The sequence below is a fragment of the Microtus ochrogaster genome, chromosome 7 (assembly GCF_000317375.1).
Source record: "Microtus ochrogaster isolate Prairie Vole_2 chromosome 7, MicOch1.0, whole genome shotgun sequence".
Taxonomy (NCBI): domain Eukaryota; kingdom Metazoa; phylum Chordata; class Mammalia; order Rodentia; family Cricetidae; genus Microtus; species Microtus ochrogaster.
Genome location: NC_022014.1, coordinates 79,351,667 through 79,366,169, shown reverse-complemented (window position 1 = coordinate 79,366,169; position 14,503 = coordinate 79,351,667). Strand labels below are relative to the sequence as shown.

The 14,503-nt window shown below is 53.2% G+C and overlaps 1 protein-coding gene across 4 annotated transcripts in view; it reads left to right on the top strand.

Annotated features, from left to right (window-relative positions):
• Positions 1 to 13,795, top strand: part of Rnf157 (ring finger protein 157) — a 73,324-nt gene extending 59,529 nt beyond the window's left edge. The window contains exons 12-20 of one of the 4 annotated variants that reach the window (XM_013347618.2): positions 119 to 357; positions 929 to 1,037; positions 2,567 to 2,678; positions 3,041 to 3,210; positions 3,448 to 3,513; positions 4,164 to 4,224; positions 5,778 to 5,888; positions 9,845 to 9,885; positions 11,370 to 11,446. In XM_013347618.2, the coding sequence (XP_013203072.1) occupies positions 119 to 357; positions 929 to 1,037; positions 2,567 to 2,678; positions 3,041 to 3,210; positions 3,448 to 3,513; positions 4,164 to 4,224; positions 5,778 to 5,888; positions 9,845 to 9,885 (909 nt within the window). In that variant the 3' untranslated portion in view covers positions 11,370 to 11,446. Of the gene's footprint in view, positions 1 to 118; positions 358 to 928; positions 1,038 to 2,566; positions 2,679 to 3,040; positions 3,211 to 3,447; positions 3,514 to 4,163; positions 4,225 to 5,777; positions 5,889 to 9,844; positions 9,886 to 11,369 lie in introns of all 4 variants that reach the window. The other 3 variants (XM_013347617.2, XM_005350769.2, XM_013347619.2) reach the window with 3 other exon arrangements.
• The last annotated feature ends 708 nt before the right edge of the window (positions 13,796 to 14,503 follow it).

Genomic DNA, 14,503 nt, shown 5'->3' with positions numbered 1-14,503 from the left:
AGCCTTTCTTACCAGAGCTGAAGCCTAAAAACAAAACCCATCTTTAATGTCCAGTAGGAAGCATGATCATGGCTAATATAAAAAATACCTAATTTTTGGCCTGTCTCGATTCTTGTAGTCCTCAGAGAATATTCCACCAGGCTACGAAGTGGTGTCTCTCCTGGAGGCCCTCAATGGACCCCTCACCCCATCCCCAGCAGTTCCTCCTCTGCATGTTCTCGGAGATGGCCACCTCTCAGGAATGCTGCCATCTTATGGCAGTGATGGCCACCTGCCCCCCGTCAGGACGCTGTCCCCCCTTGACCGCCTGTCTGACTGCAGCAACCAAGGACTCAAACTCAAAAAGAATCTATCGAAGTAAGTAGTTAGTGCCCAGCAGTGTTCTGTCTTCCTTCCTCAGTGTTAACGGTAGTCACACCTAGGTCACACTCTCCCGGTCCCCAGGGCTGCTCACTCACAGAAGACCTGAGAGGCATGCTTACAGTGGTGAGGGAGATAGAAATAATATGTCTATGGGTACTCAGGGCCATGTGTTCTTTGGCAGGGTATGGTTGGGGTGAGGAAAATCATGTATAGGAAGGACACTGAGTAGTATAGACAGAATTCCTTGGGGCCCTGGCTTAATCTGAAGTCAAAGGAACCAAATGGCCCTATATCCTGAACATTTAAATCCATAGGACACACCATAACACAGCTTCTATGGCAAAGGAGGCTGTCTCACAGATAAAGGTATTGAGACGGGGGAGGGGGCTGCTAGTGTTTTCCTCAACTTCGAGGAGCTAGAGGCAGAGGAGTCTCTGTCCTGCCCCTGAGAGCGGGCCTGGTTCCTCCAGTCCTCCCCTGTGTGCCCTGAGCAAGGAGAGGTCGAGGCAGCACTGATCTCCTGTGTGGACAGTGCATTCAACTGCTCTTCCTCTGGACTTTACAGATCCATTTCCCAGAATTCTTCTGTGCTACATGAAGAGGAAGATGAGCGCTCTTGCAGTGAGTCGGAGACTCAGCTGTCTCAGAGGCTGTCAGCCCAGCATCCTGAAGAGGTAGCTGGCTTTCTCCCTCCCTGCGTACTTGCACCAGTCATCTGTCTGCATGACTCCTTGGTTCCCCTGCTTTTATCTGCTCACTAGGCCTTTCGGCAATGTACAAGGTGGTAGCTGCAGAGGTTTCCTGAGATTCATGAGTTCCCCAGTGTCTGCAGCCTGGCCCCCCCCTGGCCCTTGTGGCACTGACATGCTTGAAAGTGGGGTGATGGTGGGCTAGATGGCTGTGTGGGTCAGTATGCCAGACAGGGAAGGGAACCGTGAAGTTAGGACTGGGGTGGTCAGTTTCAGCATTGGTCCAGGAGCAGGGACCCACAGCGAGAGGGCTGCTGGGAGATGTGCAGGGCCAGCAGGGGACAGATGCCTGGAGCTCTCCTCCATGCACGTCCCTTACACAGACCTTAGCAGTGTCCAGGGCAGCATACTGGGTACCAAAGGCGCTCCAGATGGGAGGTGTTCCATCCTTGGGAGTTCATGTCTAGTTGGCACGGCATCTGTACACAACTACCAGCACTGTGTGTGGTTCATTGCTGCTGTCCCGTAAGTCCTTCCTGAGTGACTACGTGGCAGGGTGGTTGAGATAGGGCCTTGCATAGTTCACTCTGTTGCTGGAGATGACCTTGAATTCCTGATCCTCCTGCCTCATCTCCCAGGCTACCTGGAGTTCTAGCACTGGAGGCTAAAGCAAGGGGTCACAAGTGTAAGACCAGCCTGGGCTATCTATCAGGTTCAGTGCCAACCGGCTACTGAGGCTATCTTGAGAGGGGGGGGGCAGACAGAGTACTATCATGCAGCGTGATGTGCAGTTTTCTTTAGTGGAGGACATCAGGAAAACTGTCATGGAGGGAGAGCATTTGCCTGGATCTTGGAGGTCTGTAGGCATAGGGAAAGAAACATTCAGAGGGAGCTTGGAGCAGGCCCAGGGATAGTGAGAGCTCTGCCTTGCAAAGCCCCCTAATAGTCACATGTGGGAGGCCAGGAGAAGCCTGAGCAGTGTAGGCCTGACCTACCATGACAGAAGCCTGCCTGGGACAGAGAGCCCCCCTTGTACCTGCTCGTCCACCCAGAATGGCAAGGCTGTGTTCAGGGGTTGGCGGGTGGAAAGCAGAGGTACAGTTTGTTTCAGATCCACTGAGCAGGGGCTCCCAACATACGTGTGGAGGGGTCCTGAAGGCAGTGAGGACCTTGTTGGTTTCATGTTCATTTCTTTCTAAAGGAAAGCTGTTCGTAATCCTGGGATGTCCCCCAGGGACAGCTGCCGGGTAACCTGTGTCACTGGAGCTGCCGCCTTTGTGTGCCCCACCAGATGCTGGGCCTCAGGCAGGACCTGGGACAAAGTCACTCCAGGCCCTGGCTGACAGAGTGCTGACAGAAGCAGCACCGTCTTTTCTGTCACTCATGCCCACAAGAGAGCTCCTTGTCCTTCCTGGTGTCTGTTTCCCGTGTCTCTACCCAGCTCTGCTCTTACCCTTCTGCCCATATGCTGGGCGTGTGCTGGTCTCATGTCCCATTGTGTCCTTCACCCCCAGGGATGTGATGTGACTCCGGAGAGTGAGAACCTAACCCTGTCATCATCCGGGGCCGTCGACCAGTCGTCTTGCACAGGGACTCCGCTCTCCTCTACCATCTCCTCCCCAGAAGGTACCTGGGGGATCAGGGAGAGGCTGAATGGACCTCGCTCCCCTGGTCCCCAGCTCCGCTGTGACTTCCTTTGGGGATGGGAACAGCAGAGCTGGTGACTAAATAGGTCCCACACCGGGGAGGGGGCTCTCATTCACCTTCCTGCATGAGGTTCCCTCTACACTATAGCAGCTGCAACACCTCCTTGGTCCCTGGGTTTCAAAGCAGAATTTTGGAAACCTTCAGCCTAAACCTTTTTCTGGAGAGGGCAGCATGGGGCCTTTGTCCGCCTCTCTTTGTGGCCCTAGTAAAGGACGTGCACATGCTCCTTAATAGTCATGGTCCTGTTCCCCCCCCCCCCCCCGCAACCTCTTTCTCCACAGACCCTGCTAGCAGCAGCCTGGCCCAGTCAGTCATGTCCATGGCCTCCTCCCAGATCAGCACTGATACGGTGTCCTCCATGTCTGGCTCCTACATCGCCCCTGGCACAGAAGAAGAGGGAGAGGCTCTGCCCTCCCCGCTGGCTGCCAGCAGGGCTCCCTCAGAAGGAGAGGTAAGAGAAGTGCGCTTGATCTGCCTCGTTCTCTGCTTCACACATGGGTTCTAGGCAGCTTCATAGATGTCCAGGTACTTGCAGGGGTGCTGCAGGGAGCAAGGCACTCCCTTAGACTGGCTTCTATATGCTACAGACCTTGTGCTCAGGAAAGCTTCAGCTTGGGTTTGTTGTCATAAGAGCTTAACTGGAGAGCCTATGATGACCATACCCTTGGGGTTTGTTGCTCTTTTACAGGGGACACCAGCAGAGTCCCCAGACAGCAATTTTGCTGACCTTCCAGCTGGAGAACAGGATGCAGAGGTAACCTAGCTGACAGATGTCATGCAGTTAGTCTGTGTGCTGGGACCACTGGGTCTCAGGTGCTCCCCACAGGACACACTCCACACCCCACTCAGGAGCCCTGTGCAGAGCTGTGGGTGCAGATGCCCTGAGTGTGCTGTGTAGCCCAGGGCCCACCGTTGTTGACAGGGATCCTTTCAGGGCATCTGGGCAGTAACTGGCCCCTAACGAGTTTCTGAAAGCGTTATGTCCTCATGATTTGCTCTTATATTTTGTCTCTTTTGCTGGTTTGAGACAGGGCTTAACTATGTACACTCATTAGGAATTTAGGCTGGCCTGGAATTTGCTATGGTAGGCCCAGCTGGCCTTACAGGTCACACTTCAGGTGACCTTCCTGCTTCCGTCTTCCAAGTTCTGGGATTACAGGCATGTGCCCATACCTCACTTTGATTTGCTTTTTCATTCGACTCTTGTTTCTACTTTAGTGTCAGGTAAGCTGTAATAAGGATATTCCTGACAGCCCTTTCTAAGACTGACCGAGCACCCCCTGGCCATGGTGGGAAGTATGTGCGTGGATGCAGACCGTGGAAATTACTACCGCAGGGATGGCTTGTCTTCACTTGGCTCCTCTGACTTCCTGGTAGACTCATGGGGCTTTCCTTCTGTCCTAGGGAAATGATATCATAGAGGAAGAGGATAGATCGCCCGTGCAAGAAGATGGTAAAAGACCTGGTGCTTGCTCTTCCATGTTGCTTTCTTGGGTATCTGCTAAGGGGTAAAGAAAGGGGAACTACCGTGACTTAGTGGCAGTGCTCAGCTAGGTGGCTGTGGGGACTGGTTATCTTGATGGCATGTCAGGCAAACAGGGTATCAGTGACCTTAGTGACATTTTCAGCTCTTCCTGGGACTCAGAATCCACGGGATTAGAGGGAATGCTGCGGAAGACACTGTGTACTTTCTATTCCCACGCCTCCTCCTGTGGCAGCTCTCTCGCTGAGCTCCTGGGATGCCCTGGCACCCCAAGTGGAGCAGAGTCTCTTCCCCAGGAGAGGCAGGAGAGGTAGCTGGTCTGGTTTTGCTTTAGTGAAGAACATCTAAGACGGTGTGGCTGAGGAAGCACGGGCTTCTTTGCTGGGCTCACAGAGGCAGCACTGTAGCCTTTGGTCTTCAGTAGGAACAGTTTTGTGTCCAGTGAGGCTGGACAAGACCTGTCCTGCAGGGCAGGGGAGGAAGAAGAGGGGGCGGTCAGAGAAGTCACCATGCCTATCCCAGAAGCCAGACTCCTTCCCTCTGCTCCCGGGCATGTGCGCCATGGCCTGGACGCGGCTGCTCCAGCAGGTGTCTTCCTAGTTGCTTCTGCTTTAGCGCTGGCCCTGGCTTCAGGGTGTCAGGGGTGCTGTGGACTCGACAGCTTCCACTGGCAAGAGGCTCAAAGATAATAGTCCCAAGGATGGCCTCTCTCGTTCCTGAACATCTGCCCAGGGCTTGCAGCTGTACTGCCTCTGAAGATCATTTCAGAGCCCAGGCCAAAGTCACCCTGAGGGATGGTTTCCCCAAAGAATGATTCTCCTAAGACACACAGGGTGTTCAGGCTGTTGCCACCCAGCTCTTCATAGTTTACATGGAGGGTTTTCCTCTCCTCTCTTCACTGAGAAAAAGGGGGAACACCAAAGAAAAACATCATTTCAACTTTCCCTCATGTTCTCACTGACTGTGGCCTTCTGGACAGTCGCTGGAAACATAGCGTAACAACTTCAGTCTCCAGAGAGAGTAAAACATAATTTTGTCAACAGTCATTCTCATGCAACATGCAAAATTATGGAACTGAGGCCGTGAGTTGTCGTTTTTTGCATATGATTCTGCAGAACCTTTGGTCATAAGCATACTCTGCTCATGCCTGAGAGTCACAGGCCTGGACAGGATACTGTCTCATGGCTGTCTCCAGCTTCTGCCAGCCGTAGCGTCATCGGGCTGGCCTGGGTGCAGCTGTCCTCCAGAGTGGTCTGTCCGACCTGTCCGGCAGCACTCTGCAGGGATCAGACTCACTAGGGAACAGCAACTAGAAAGGGGCCGGAGGGAATCGGCCAGGACGATGCGAGTACCCGGACATGCCCACACAACTCGGTTCCTTTGTCCACTCTTTATTCACTTGGTTTATTGTCTTTTTTTTGACACATGATTTGATTTTTTTCTTTTTGTCTCCATCCTTAAGACTTTTATTTTGAGGACAGCAAAGTAGAGAAAACATAGCCAGCCCTTGTCTAACTGCCTTAACTCCGTTACAGGCCAGAGGACATGCGCATTTCTAGGCACGGAGTGTGACAATAACAATGACTTTGACATCGCAAGCGTGAAAGCACTGGACAATAAGCTGTGCTCTGAGGTCTGCTTACCCGGTGAGTGGCAGCCTGCTGAACATGAACTTGACGGGAGACACCCTCTGCTCTTCCCCTGCTCTCCCCACAGTCACCTATGCCTGTGCTGCAGTTCTGACTAGGAAGGCCAGGGTGTGCGTAGGTGCTGAGGACCAGCTGCTGAGAGGAGGCGAAGAGCAGCTCCTGCTCTGACAGCTCCCGATAAGAAAACAGGCAAAAGTTCCTAACCCCACCTTACTATTTGGTCAGCCCCTTCCAGCACAGTCTTACAGACACCATGTCAGGTGGACTGTCCTGTGTTCATCCTCAGGAAGTCTGAGAAGACAGACACCTCCCCATGGAGGCCCTGGAAAGGAGGAATGCGCTTTTAGAATTGAAACCATAGCTCGTCAAGAGACATATGTTTGAGGATAACAAAGAAATCTAAAAGCACTTTGTAGGTCAATGAATGACTTTCTGATCCAGTGAGATTTAGGTCTCCAGTGATCACACATGCAAGCCTTGAATCCCAAATGAGAAGCCAGAGGGCAGGCCCCAACTTCTTAGCATGCCCATCGCTCTTCATGACATCAAACTGAATCTGCAAAGCGGCCATTTAGTTATTCAAGGCCAGTCACGCTGCACACGCCTATAATCCCAGACTTGTGAAACAGAGGCAGCCGGATCACTGCAAGCTGCAGGCCAGGAGCTAGACCCCCCCGAAAAATACTAAAAATTAGGCAGGTGGTGGTGATGCATGCCTTTAACCCTGGCACTTGGAGGAAGGAGTAGGTTCCACTACAGCTAGGGCTGCACAGAGAAACCATCCTGAAAACCAAAAATAAATCTCCATCGAGCACTGGCCTCAGTGTGTCCATTCAGCAGCATCAAAGCCCACTTCCTAAGAGCCATGCTGGGCCAGATGTCCTTCCCTCCTGGCTCCAGCACAGAGGCCCACTTCACAGTGCCCTTGGTAATTCCCTCAGTGTCCCCAGTGAAGACCTGCTTCAGCTTCAGAACAGCCACTCCTGGGTCCAGTGCTTTACTCGCTCGGCGAAGTAGCTGAAGGTATTGAGCCACAGGACCTTCTGTGGTCGCCACTCTCCTTCAGCCTGTGCCAGATACGGTCCCAGCAGGCCCTGGCCCCATGCAAGCCTGTGGCAAGGGAAGCCAATTGCTCAGGAGAGACTTTCTCCAGCCTTCCCAAGGGCACGTCAGTTATTCTCTATTTAGTTTGTCCTGCAGATACTGCCCAGGTCCCAGCCTTCAGTGAGACCTGAGAGACAGCATCAGATCACCTGCTTCTCCCGCACAGGCCCCAGGCACACTCCCTTCCCGCCGAGCATGGCGGAGGAGGACATTGATCTGTATGGCCACCTCCTGCCCAGTTACGCCTGGACTGGAGCTGCTGGAGGCCAGGCACACTCATCCTGCCTTTCCACTCCGGGCCTTGCTTCCATCTGTCCGTTCATGTTCCATGTCTTTATGCCAATGTAGGCCTGTCTGTCTGGTTTGCTCATCTTTTAACTCATTTGTGTTCTCTGACTTGTGTGAGAGTTCATGTTCACTCTGTGCCAGCACTGTCCTGCCTCTGCTCAGCCCTACAGCAAGCTCACTGGTGCACACAAAGTGCTCTCGCTTAGGGCTCTAGACAAGCTTCCAGTGACTAATTGTCAAGGGCCTGTGTGCAGCACACGGAAGCGTTTTTGAGGGGAAGAGTTTGTGGGAATGTGTGCGTTTCTGTTCAACAGAGACAGGCATGCTTCTGTGGCAAGGACTATGGAAAGGCATCCTTGGTTGGTCATATGGTGAGATGGTGCCTGTGCCTAGCTTTGCCTGTGTCTGTGGTGGCTTTTTGCTGGCCAGCCTCTCCTCAAGGGCATCTACACTGAGCCCTGCTTTTGGCAGAGGGAGCCTGCTGTCACTGTTGAAGCACACAGTGCCATGGAGACCAAGCTTGTTCTTTCTGCTGCTTCTTCTCCAAGCCTCCATCCCGACATCCTGCTTGTCAATGCTTGTTCATTATGGGGAGGGGTGCAGTATGGGGACAGAAGAGTCCAGAAAGGAAGCAAGCAGCCATGGCTTCCTTGTAGTAATGTGAAGAGGCAGCCTTTTAAAGATTAAATGGAGTTCTCAGTTTGGCCAGACATGAAATCAGTCAGCTGTTACACTGTCAGGAGAGAGACTCGGGTATAAGCAGCACTTAAGCGTATACAGACACTTCCAAGCATAAACATAATACTTAAGTGTACTTGTAGTCCAAGGGCTCTTGCAGGGAGGAGACGTGTCCCCTCCGTTGCTTCTGCCGGAACCACACTGATAGCAAAGGTGCCAGGGTACTCTGTGATATCTCCTGGGTCAAAGCCAGGAGAGTCTGTGTGTAGGTTCCACGGACCAAGTGCCTTTGACACTCAGTAATGTGCTCACTCTCATCCCTGCCTGAGCGCACAGTGTGCTCACTCTCATCCCTGCCTGAGCGCACAGTGTGCTCACTCTCATCCCGGCCTGAGCGCACAGTGTGCTCACTCTCATCCCTGCCTGAGCGCACAGTGTGCTCACTCTCATCCCGGCCTGAGCGCACAGTGTGCTCACTCTCATCTCGGCTGTGCTCACAGGCTGGCTGGCTCCTCACTCTCCTCTAATGCTCTTTTCCCCACAAGGGTCACTTCCCATAGGTCCTGCCCCTGCTTGAGTCTGTTTCCATCTTCATGGGTGCCACCCCTTCATGGGGGACACATGGAGAGCACACTCAGAGGAAGGCCACAGAGGGTGTAGAGATCATTTCTGCCAAGAAACCCACCCTCCCCAGGGTTGTAAGGGCCTAAGACGGTGCCTGTCCATTGCAGCTCTTCTTCCCCTAAGAAGCTTCCAGGCCTTCGAAGGCTCTAAGACAGAGTGTAGATTTCTGGTTCTCATGTTTGAGCCCAGTACATTCTGAGAGAGCTTCTGAAGGTTGAAAGGGGAATGTGATAGGAACTTGAACTACATGACCATGTGAAGTCTCTGTGGCTTCCAGGAACATTACATGGGTGGCGGGAGAGTGACGTGGGGCAGTGAACATTCTCGGGAGGCTCTGCGTGCTATGTGATGAAAGAGGGAAGAGATGGTGGATTTTTAGTGAAATCACAAACAGTTGTCACACGACGGAGTAACACAGGAGTAGGCCTATGCAGCACAATCCAAAAACACACACAGACCTGCAGTTCAGTCTTCAAGCCTCGTGATTTAAGATGAGGTCATGCACACCTTATGTCCCAGCACTCTGGAGACAGAGGCAGGAAGATTTTCTCTGGGTTCGAGGCCAGACTGATCTGCATATCAAGTTCCAGGCCAGCAGGGGCTGCAAAGTGAGAGCCCTGAGAATGTGTGCCCTAGCAGGCTCTGAGGGGAAAGAGCGTCACTTTGATCAGCACGTTAGGAGGAACACGGAGCGCCGTGCAAGTGTCCCTGTGTGGGCCTCTGGGGATCTCGTCCTCCTCTCATTTTGGATGCCCCCAAAGGGAACCAAATGGAAAACACCATTGTGCCCCTGTCCCCCACAGGGGGTTCAAGTCTCGAAGCTCTATTTTCTTGTCAGAGGCCTGGGTTCAGCCAGATGTGATGGCACACTCATGGGGGACATACATCCCCTGGGAATCAACGCTGGCCTCCAAGTGGGCTGTAGAGAGGCAGCAGCCACGGGGCTGCTATGGACCCTGTGGGTCCTTCCAGGGAAAGGATGCTTCATTCTCCCACCACACCCTTCACTACCCACAGTCCATCTGCACCCTACCTGCTCCACAAGGAACAGTCCACAGCCTGGCTGGGGTTCCTGGGGCAGCAAATGTTGCATCAGGATGTCTATGAATTTGGTCAGGACAACCCAGGACAGCCCAGTGTCATGGATGCTGGCCGCAGTGACCATGGTGGTAGTGATGTGGCTGCTGCTGTTTTACTGTGTGTGCATGTGTGTCTTCTCTCTTGTTCACCATTTGCTTTTGGTCTCTCCTACTGAACAGCCGCAGCTCCGGAGTCCTGCCCCATAGACATTGAGGAATAGGTATGACATCTACCAAATTATATAACTGAACAAACCACGCATTTTATCTGGGGTTCCTAACTGAACATTCTTTGCCTGATACGCTTCCCTCCGCTCAGAGTGCTGCCTGCCGATAGGAGGAAGCACCTTTGACTCATGCTGCAAGTAGCAAACAGCCCAGGTGTGAAAGACCCTGTCCCCCTCCTGTCCTGGGGCTCCACTGTGGACTCTACTATAGCCGCAGGAGAAACCCCACACCAGAGCACTCTTGAGGAATGAGCGGTTGGCAACTGCTTCATCTTGGCACGTTTGCCATTACAGGGCTTTATGTCTTGAGCTTGCTGAATCTGAGGCTGACTGACATTTGTAAGCTGGTCTCAGCACAACACTACAGTTAGCTGACCTCACTGAATAGCCCCCCCCGCCCCCGGCCCACTCCTGCTGCCACACACCTTTCTGAGCTCCAGCGTGCAGAAGTAGTTCCTTCTGCCCATGAGATGAAGCCCCTTCCCTAAACATGCCAAGCTCGGAAAGAGGAAGGCCTTACCCGTCATTGTATAAAGAACGCACTAGCTCTTCTAGAGAGAATGAAACAGAGAGGTAACGTGCCAGCCAGATGGCAGCCAGAGGGACGCAGGGAACACATGACGGTCCCTCAAACCAAGCTGGCAGGGAACTGGCCACAGCACATTTCTGAGTCAGCTATGCTGCTGGCCATACTTAACATGTGACCACATGCAGGCCTCACAGCAAACTTGTGAGGGCCACACTCGCCTCACTGGAGATAGGAGAAAGCCAAGGCCCTAAGTGACCTGTCAAAGATCAGACCCCTGGTACCTATGACTTAGGGACGAGGCCCAGGTAGGTGCAATGCAGATGTGAATGTGAGCAGCAAGAGCGAACACAGGAGTTGGTAGGCTGCATCAGAGCAGACGTAGAGAGATAGCAGGGATGACTCTTCACTGTCGGCACAGCGGCAGTCAGGGGCTGGGAGCAAGGGAGCCCCGGGTGCTCAGGTGAGGAAGAGATAAGCAGAGGTATAGAGGGGGGCTCTGAACACCACACTTTGTCCTGCCCAAGGCGTCCCTTCCCTGGCCCTGCTATGCTGCCAGCCCCCTCTCACCCCTGGCTCCCATAGCACCTCCCACAGCAAACAGAGGCTGTAGGTCAGAAGTGTGTTCTTTGCGCATCTGCTTGGCTCAGCCTCGTAACATAGGCGAAGTCTCAGAACCAAGCACTTAACATGCAAAATGGATGCTAGGTAAGTTCATGAACAAACATGTCTGTCCGTCTGTCCATGGGTCACAGGCCATGGCTAGTTAGGGAGGAACAGACCTGGAACATGTCAGCACCTCCTTTTCCTGCTCTTCCTCTCCTGAATGACGCACACTTGGGTATCTCAGGTTACTCACTAGATTCTGTGTTGGCTCCTGTGCTGCCCTGCTGGAGATACCATGTAGACTTGATCTATTACGGCTCCCATAGCCTTTGGTTTTCTTCTCCAGGTACCTGGCAGCATGATGATAACATGGTCAACCGTCACAGTGCCCGGTGCCGGCACTTATCATCTAGCAGCCTGGAGGACGCAGACCTGGAGGACGCAGACGAGAACAGGCCTGGTGTATGGGATCCTTTGGCTGTCTGAGGGCACCTGCACCTGGACCTGGGCTCCCCTCCTGTCCTTGCATTCCATCTGTCCTCGCTGGACCACAGGCCTTCTGGGCATCTTCAACAAGACATGTGGACTCTGTACTCACATGGAGGCAGGATGCGGAGAGCAGCCTTCTGCCATCCTCATCTCCTGTAGTCATGATCCCTCCCTCTCAGAACCTGAAGCCTTCCTGGTGTGGGCTGATGCTGCTCAGTGAACTGTAACGCAGCAGCCAAACCCAGTGGGCCGGTGAGCTGAGGGTTGTTCCTTTAGCCTCCTCTCCTCTGAGGAGTGACCAAGAAGACTGGGGAGTTTGGGCAACTTTGTTTCAGAGACCCATGCACAGGTTCTGGTTGCTGGCACCTCATGACCAATTAGAAACCTAACTTGAAGTGGTCGGGGTTAGCTCCAGGAGGGAGGTCATCTGCACTCTGGCCTCGTGGAGCACCAGGAGTTCCTTTCTCAAGCCTAAAGGAGATGGTGGCAGCCAAAGAGTTGGTTGAAAGCCAAATCTGCTCACAGCCGTTCTCCTGTGCCTCCTGTGCCCCCAGCTAGGATGATCACCCTTACAAGGCCTTGTCCTCCTCAGGTACAGTCAGGAAGGCCTGCTGGGCCACCCCTGTGTACAATGCTAGCTAGGGCTGACCATCACCATAGCTCATCTTCACTGCAGCCATTGAGAGGGAGTCTCAAACCCAACTACCCTTTCTCCACCCCCTTTTAATAGCTGAAAAACTAGGCTAAGCTGTGGACCAGTGGTTCTCAACTTGGTGCAAGGAACACCGAGGCTCTGAGGCCAGCTGCAGGATCACCTGGGGACCAAAGGATTAGAAGACCTCCCTTCCCTAGTGCACTCCTCCCCTGCCTTTGGACCTGATGGATGAAAGGGCATGGGCTCACCAGTGCTTAGAGGTGCCGTCCAGGTAGCACTCGGACAAAGCCATGGCAGCAAGCTGGCAGGAAGTTGTTGGGTGTCCCAGCCTTTTCAGCTCAGTGGGCTTCACATGGCTCTTAGATGCCTGTTTACTAGCTTTTGGAAAAGGTAGTTGTTTAGTGGAACTTGAGATGGTTTGGGATCAGCTTTAGACTTGACAAGTGTGCTCCTACAAAAACTTTCTAAAACACCACTGCCCAGGGTCCAGAGGGGCGGGGGGGGAGGGGGAGTTTGCCCTCAGACTTGCTGCCGTAGCTGGAGTGACCTTGAACTTCTCGTTTTCCTGCCTGTTCTGCCCAAGCGTTAGGATTACAGGCCTGGGCAGCTCTCCTTGTGTGTGGTTGCAGAGGCCAGGAGTGTGGAAATCACACTCCTAGAGGGAGGGTGCTGTTGAACCCGAGGTGCGAGAGACTGAATTTGAGACCCCAGGCTCCCTTTCTGAACACTCTGTGGACTCTTGCCATTTCAAATCCCACTTGATGCCCTTCCCCCAGCATTCTGACGACCCCTTCAACACTAAGGTTTACACCAGTAAAAGCTAAGCAATAACCACACTTCCTCAAAGAATGAAGCAAGACCAGGGAAGTCCCCTTAGCATTGGGGCGGTTGCACACAGACCCACTCCCCTGGCAGGCAGGAGGCAAGCAGTATTCACAGTGTGGTGTGACCTGGAAGGAGGAGGGAGGTAGCCAAGATGAAGGAAGTTCAGGTAAACAGTAGCCACAGTGGCCAGGAACTCTCAAAAAAGAAAAAGCCATTATGATCAGCCCTTCCCCCTTCCTCACAGCAAGTGCTCGGTTGGCCTAAGCCCCATGAACCAGTATGTAAGGCTAGAGCGCCCATCACGCTAGCCCACCCACAGGGGTGGACCTCCATCAGCTGCTACACTCAACACGGTCCATCATTTGTCCGAGAGTAGGGTGGGGGCCTTCTCCTGCAAGGCCTTTGGCTCCTCACCACACCACCACCTCATTTTTCTTGCTCTGGGTTCTACGGTGATCTCCAAGAGCCTCTTTGCTTTACCTAATTTCATCCCTCCCAGAGTTGATACCCACTGGGGCATCTCCTGGACCCAAACACTAAGCCATCTATTTCACTGGGGAGCTAGTCCTGTCTACCTGGTGTTGGCATGCTGGTTGCTCACTTTTAGGGCCTGCACGCCTGGTGTGTGCAAGTGTGTGTGTGTGTGTGTGTGTGTGCTGTTTGTGCCGTCTGTGTGCCCTTCACACTCCCTGGAGTACACTTGTTGGCACACTACAGTGGGGACATCAAGATGCAATATTTATGGATTGCTGCATGATGCTTCAAAATGAATAAAACTGTACAAAGGAAAGGGGAGCTATTAACCACGAAGTAAGTTCATTTGTAAACGAACGAGCATTCTTCAGTATTTTTACTTGTGGGTGGAGGAATGGGCTAGGCATACTCTTGAGTACCAGACAGAAATTTGTGCATGATCTTGATACAGAGCCTCCCGCCCAACTCCCATTTCTAGCTGAGCTCTGTCTGCCCCGGCAGTCGCCTTAAACCGGAGAACTTCCAATCCTGCAGCTCCTCAATAATTAAAGCACCGCAAAGCTGGTGGCGGCAGGGAAGGCGAGGACCCTGAGTCCCTTATACTTCTTGCTTCCTGTCACTTAACCAGTTCCTGGCTAAATTAGCAGAACAAATAACCTCTCTGTGAGGCTGTGGCAGGCCGTGGCTTTCCTGTTTTTATCCACTGGCACTGCTTTCTAGGCTGTCTGGGAGGAGAGGCACCTCAGCCGATGCCCCTGGAATGCCGGCGTCCGGGAACTTGAGCAGGGCGAGTGGAGGAGCTGCTTACCGGGAGACGCTGGGTTACCCTACCCTCCTCGGTGTGTCTGCGAGCTGTGTGGCCGTTTCTGCGGATATAAGCGACAGGTGGCATCAGAGAGTCAAACACGTCTGCAGGCACCAGAGAAGACACTCAGGGACCAGGGAAAGGTCTCAGAAACCAAAGGCCACTGACAGCCCAGTGAGGGAAAAAGACTCTAAAGGCTTGGTTCCGGGAGGCTTGGTCTCCAGAATCCGGG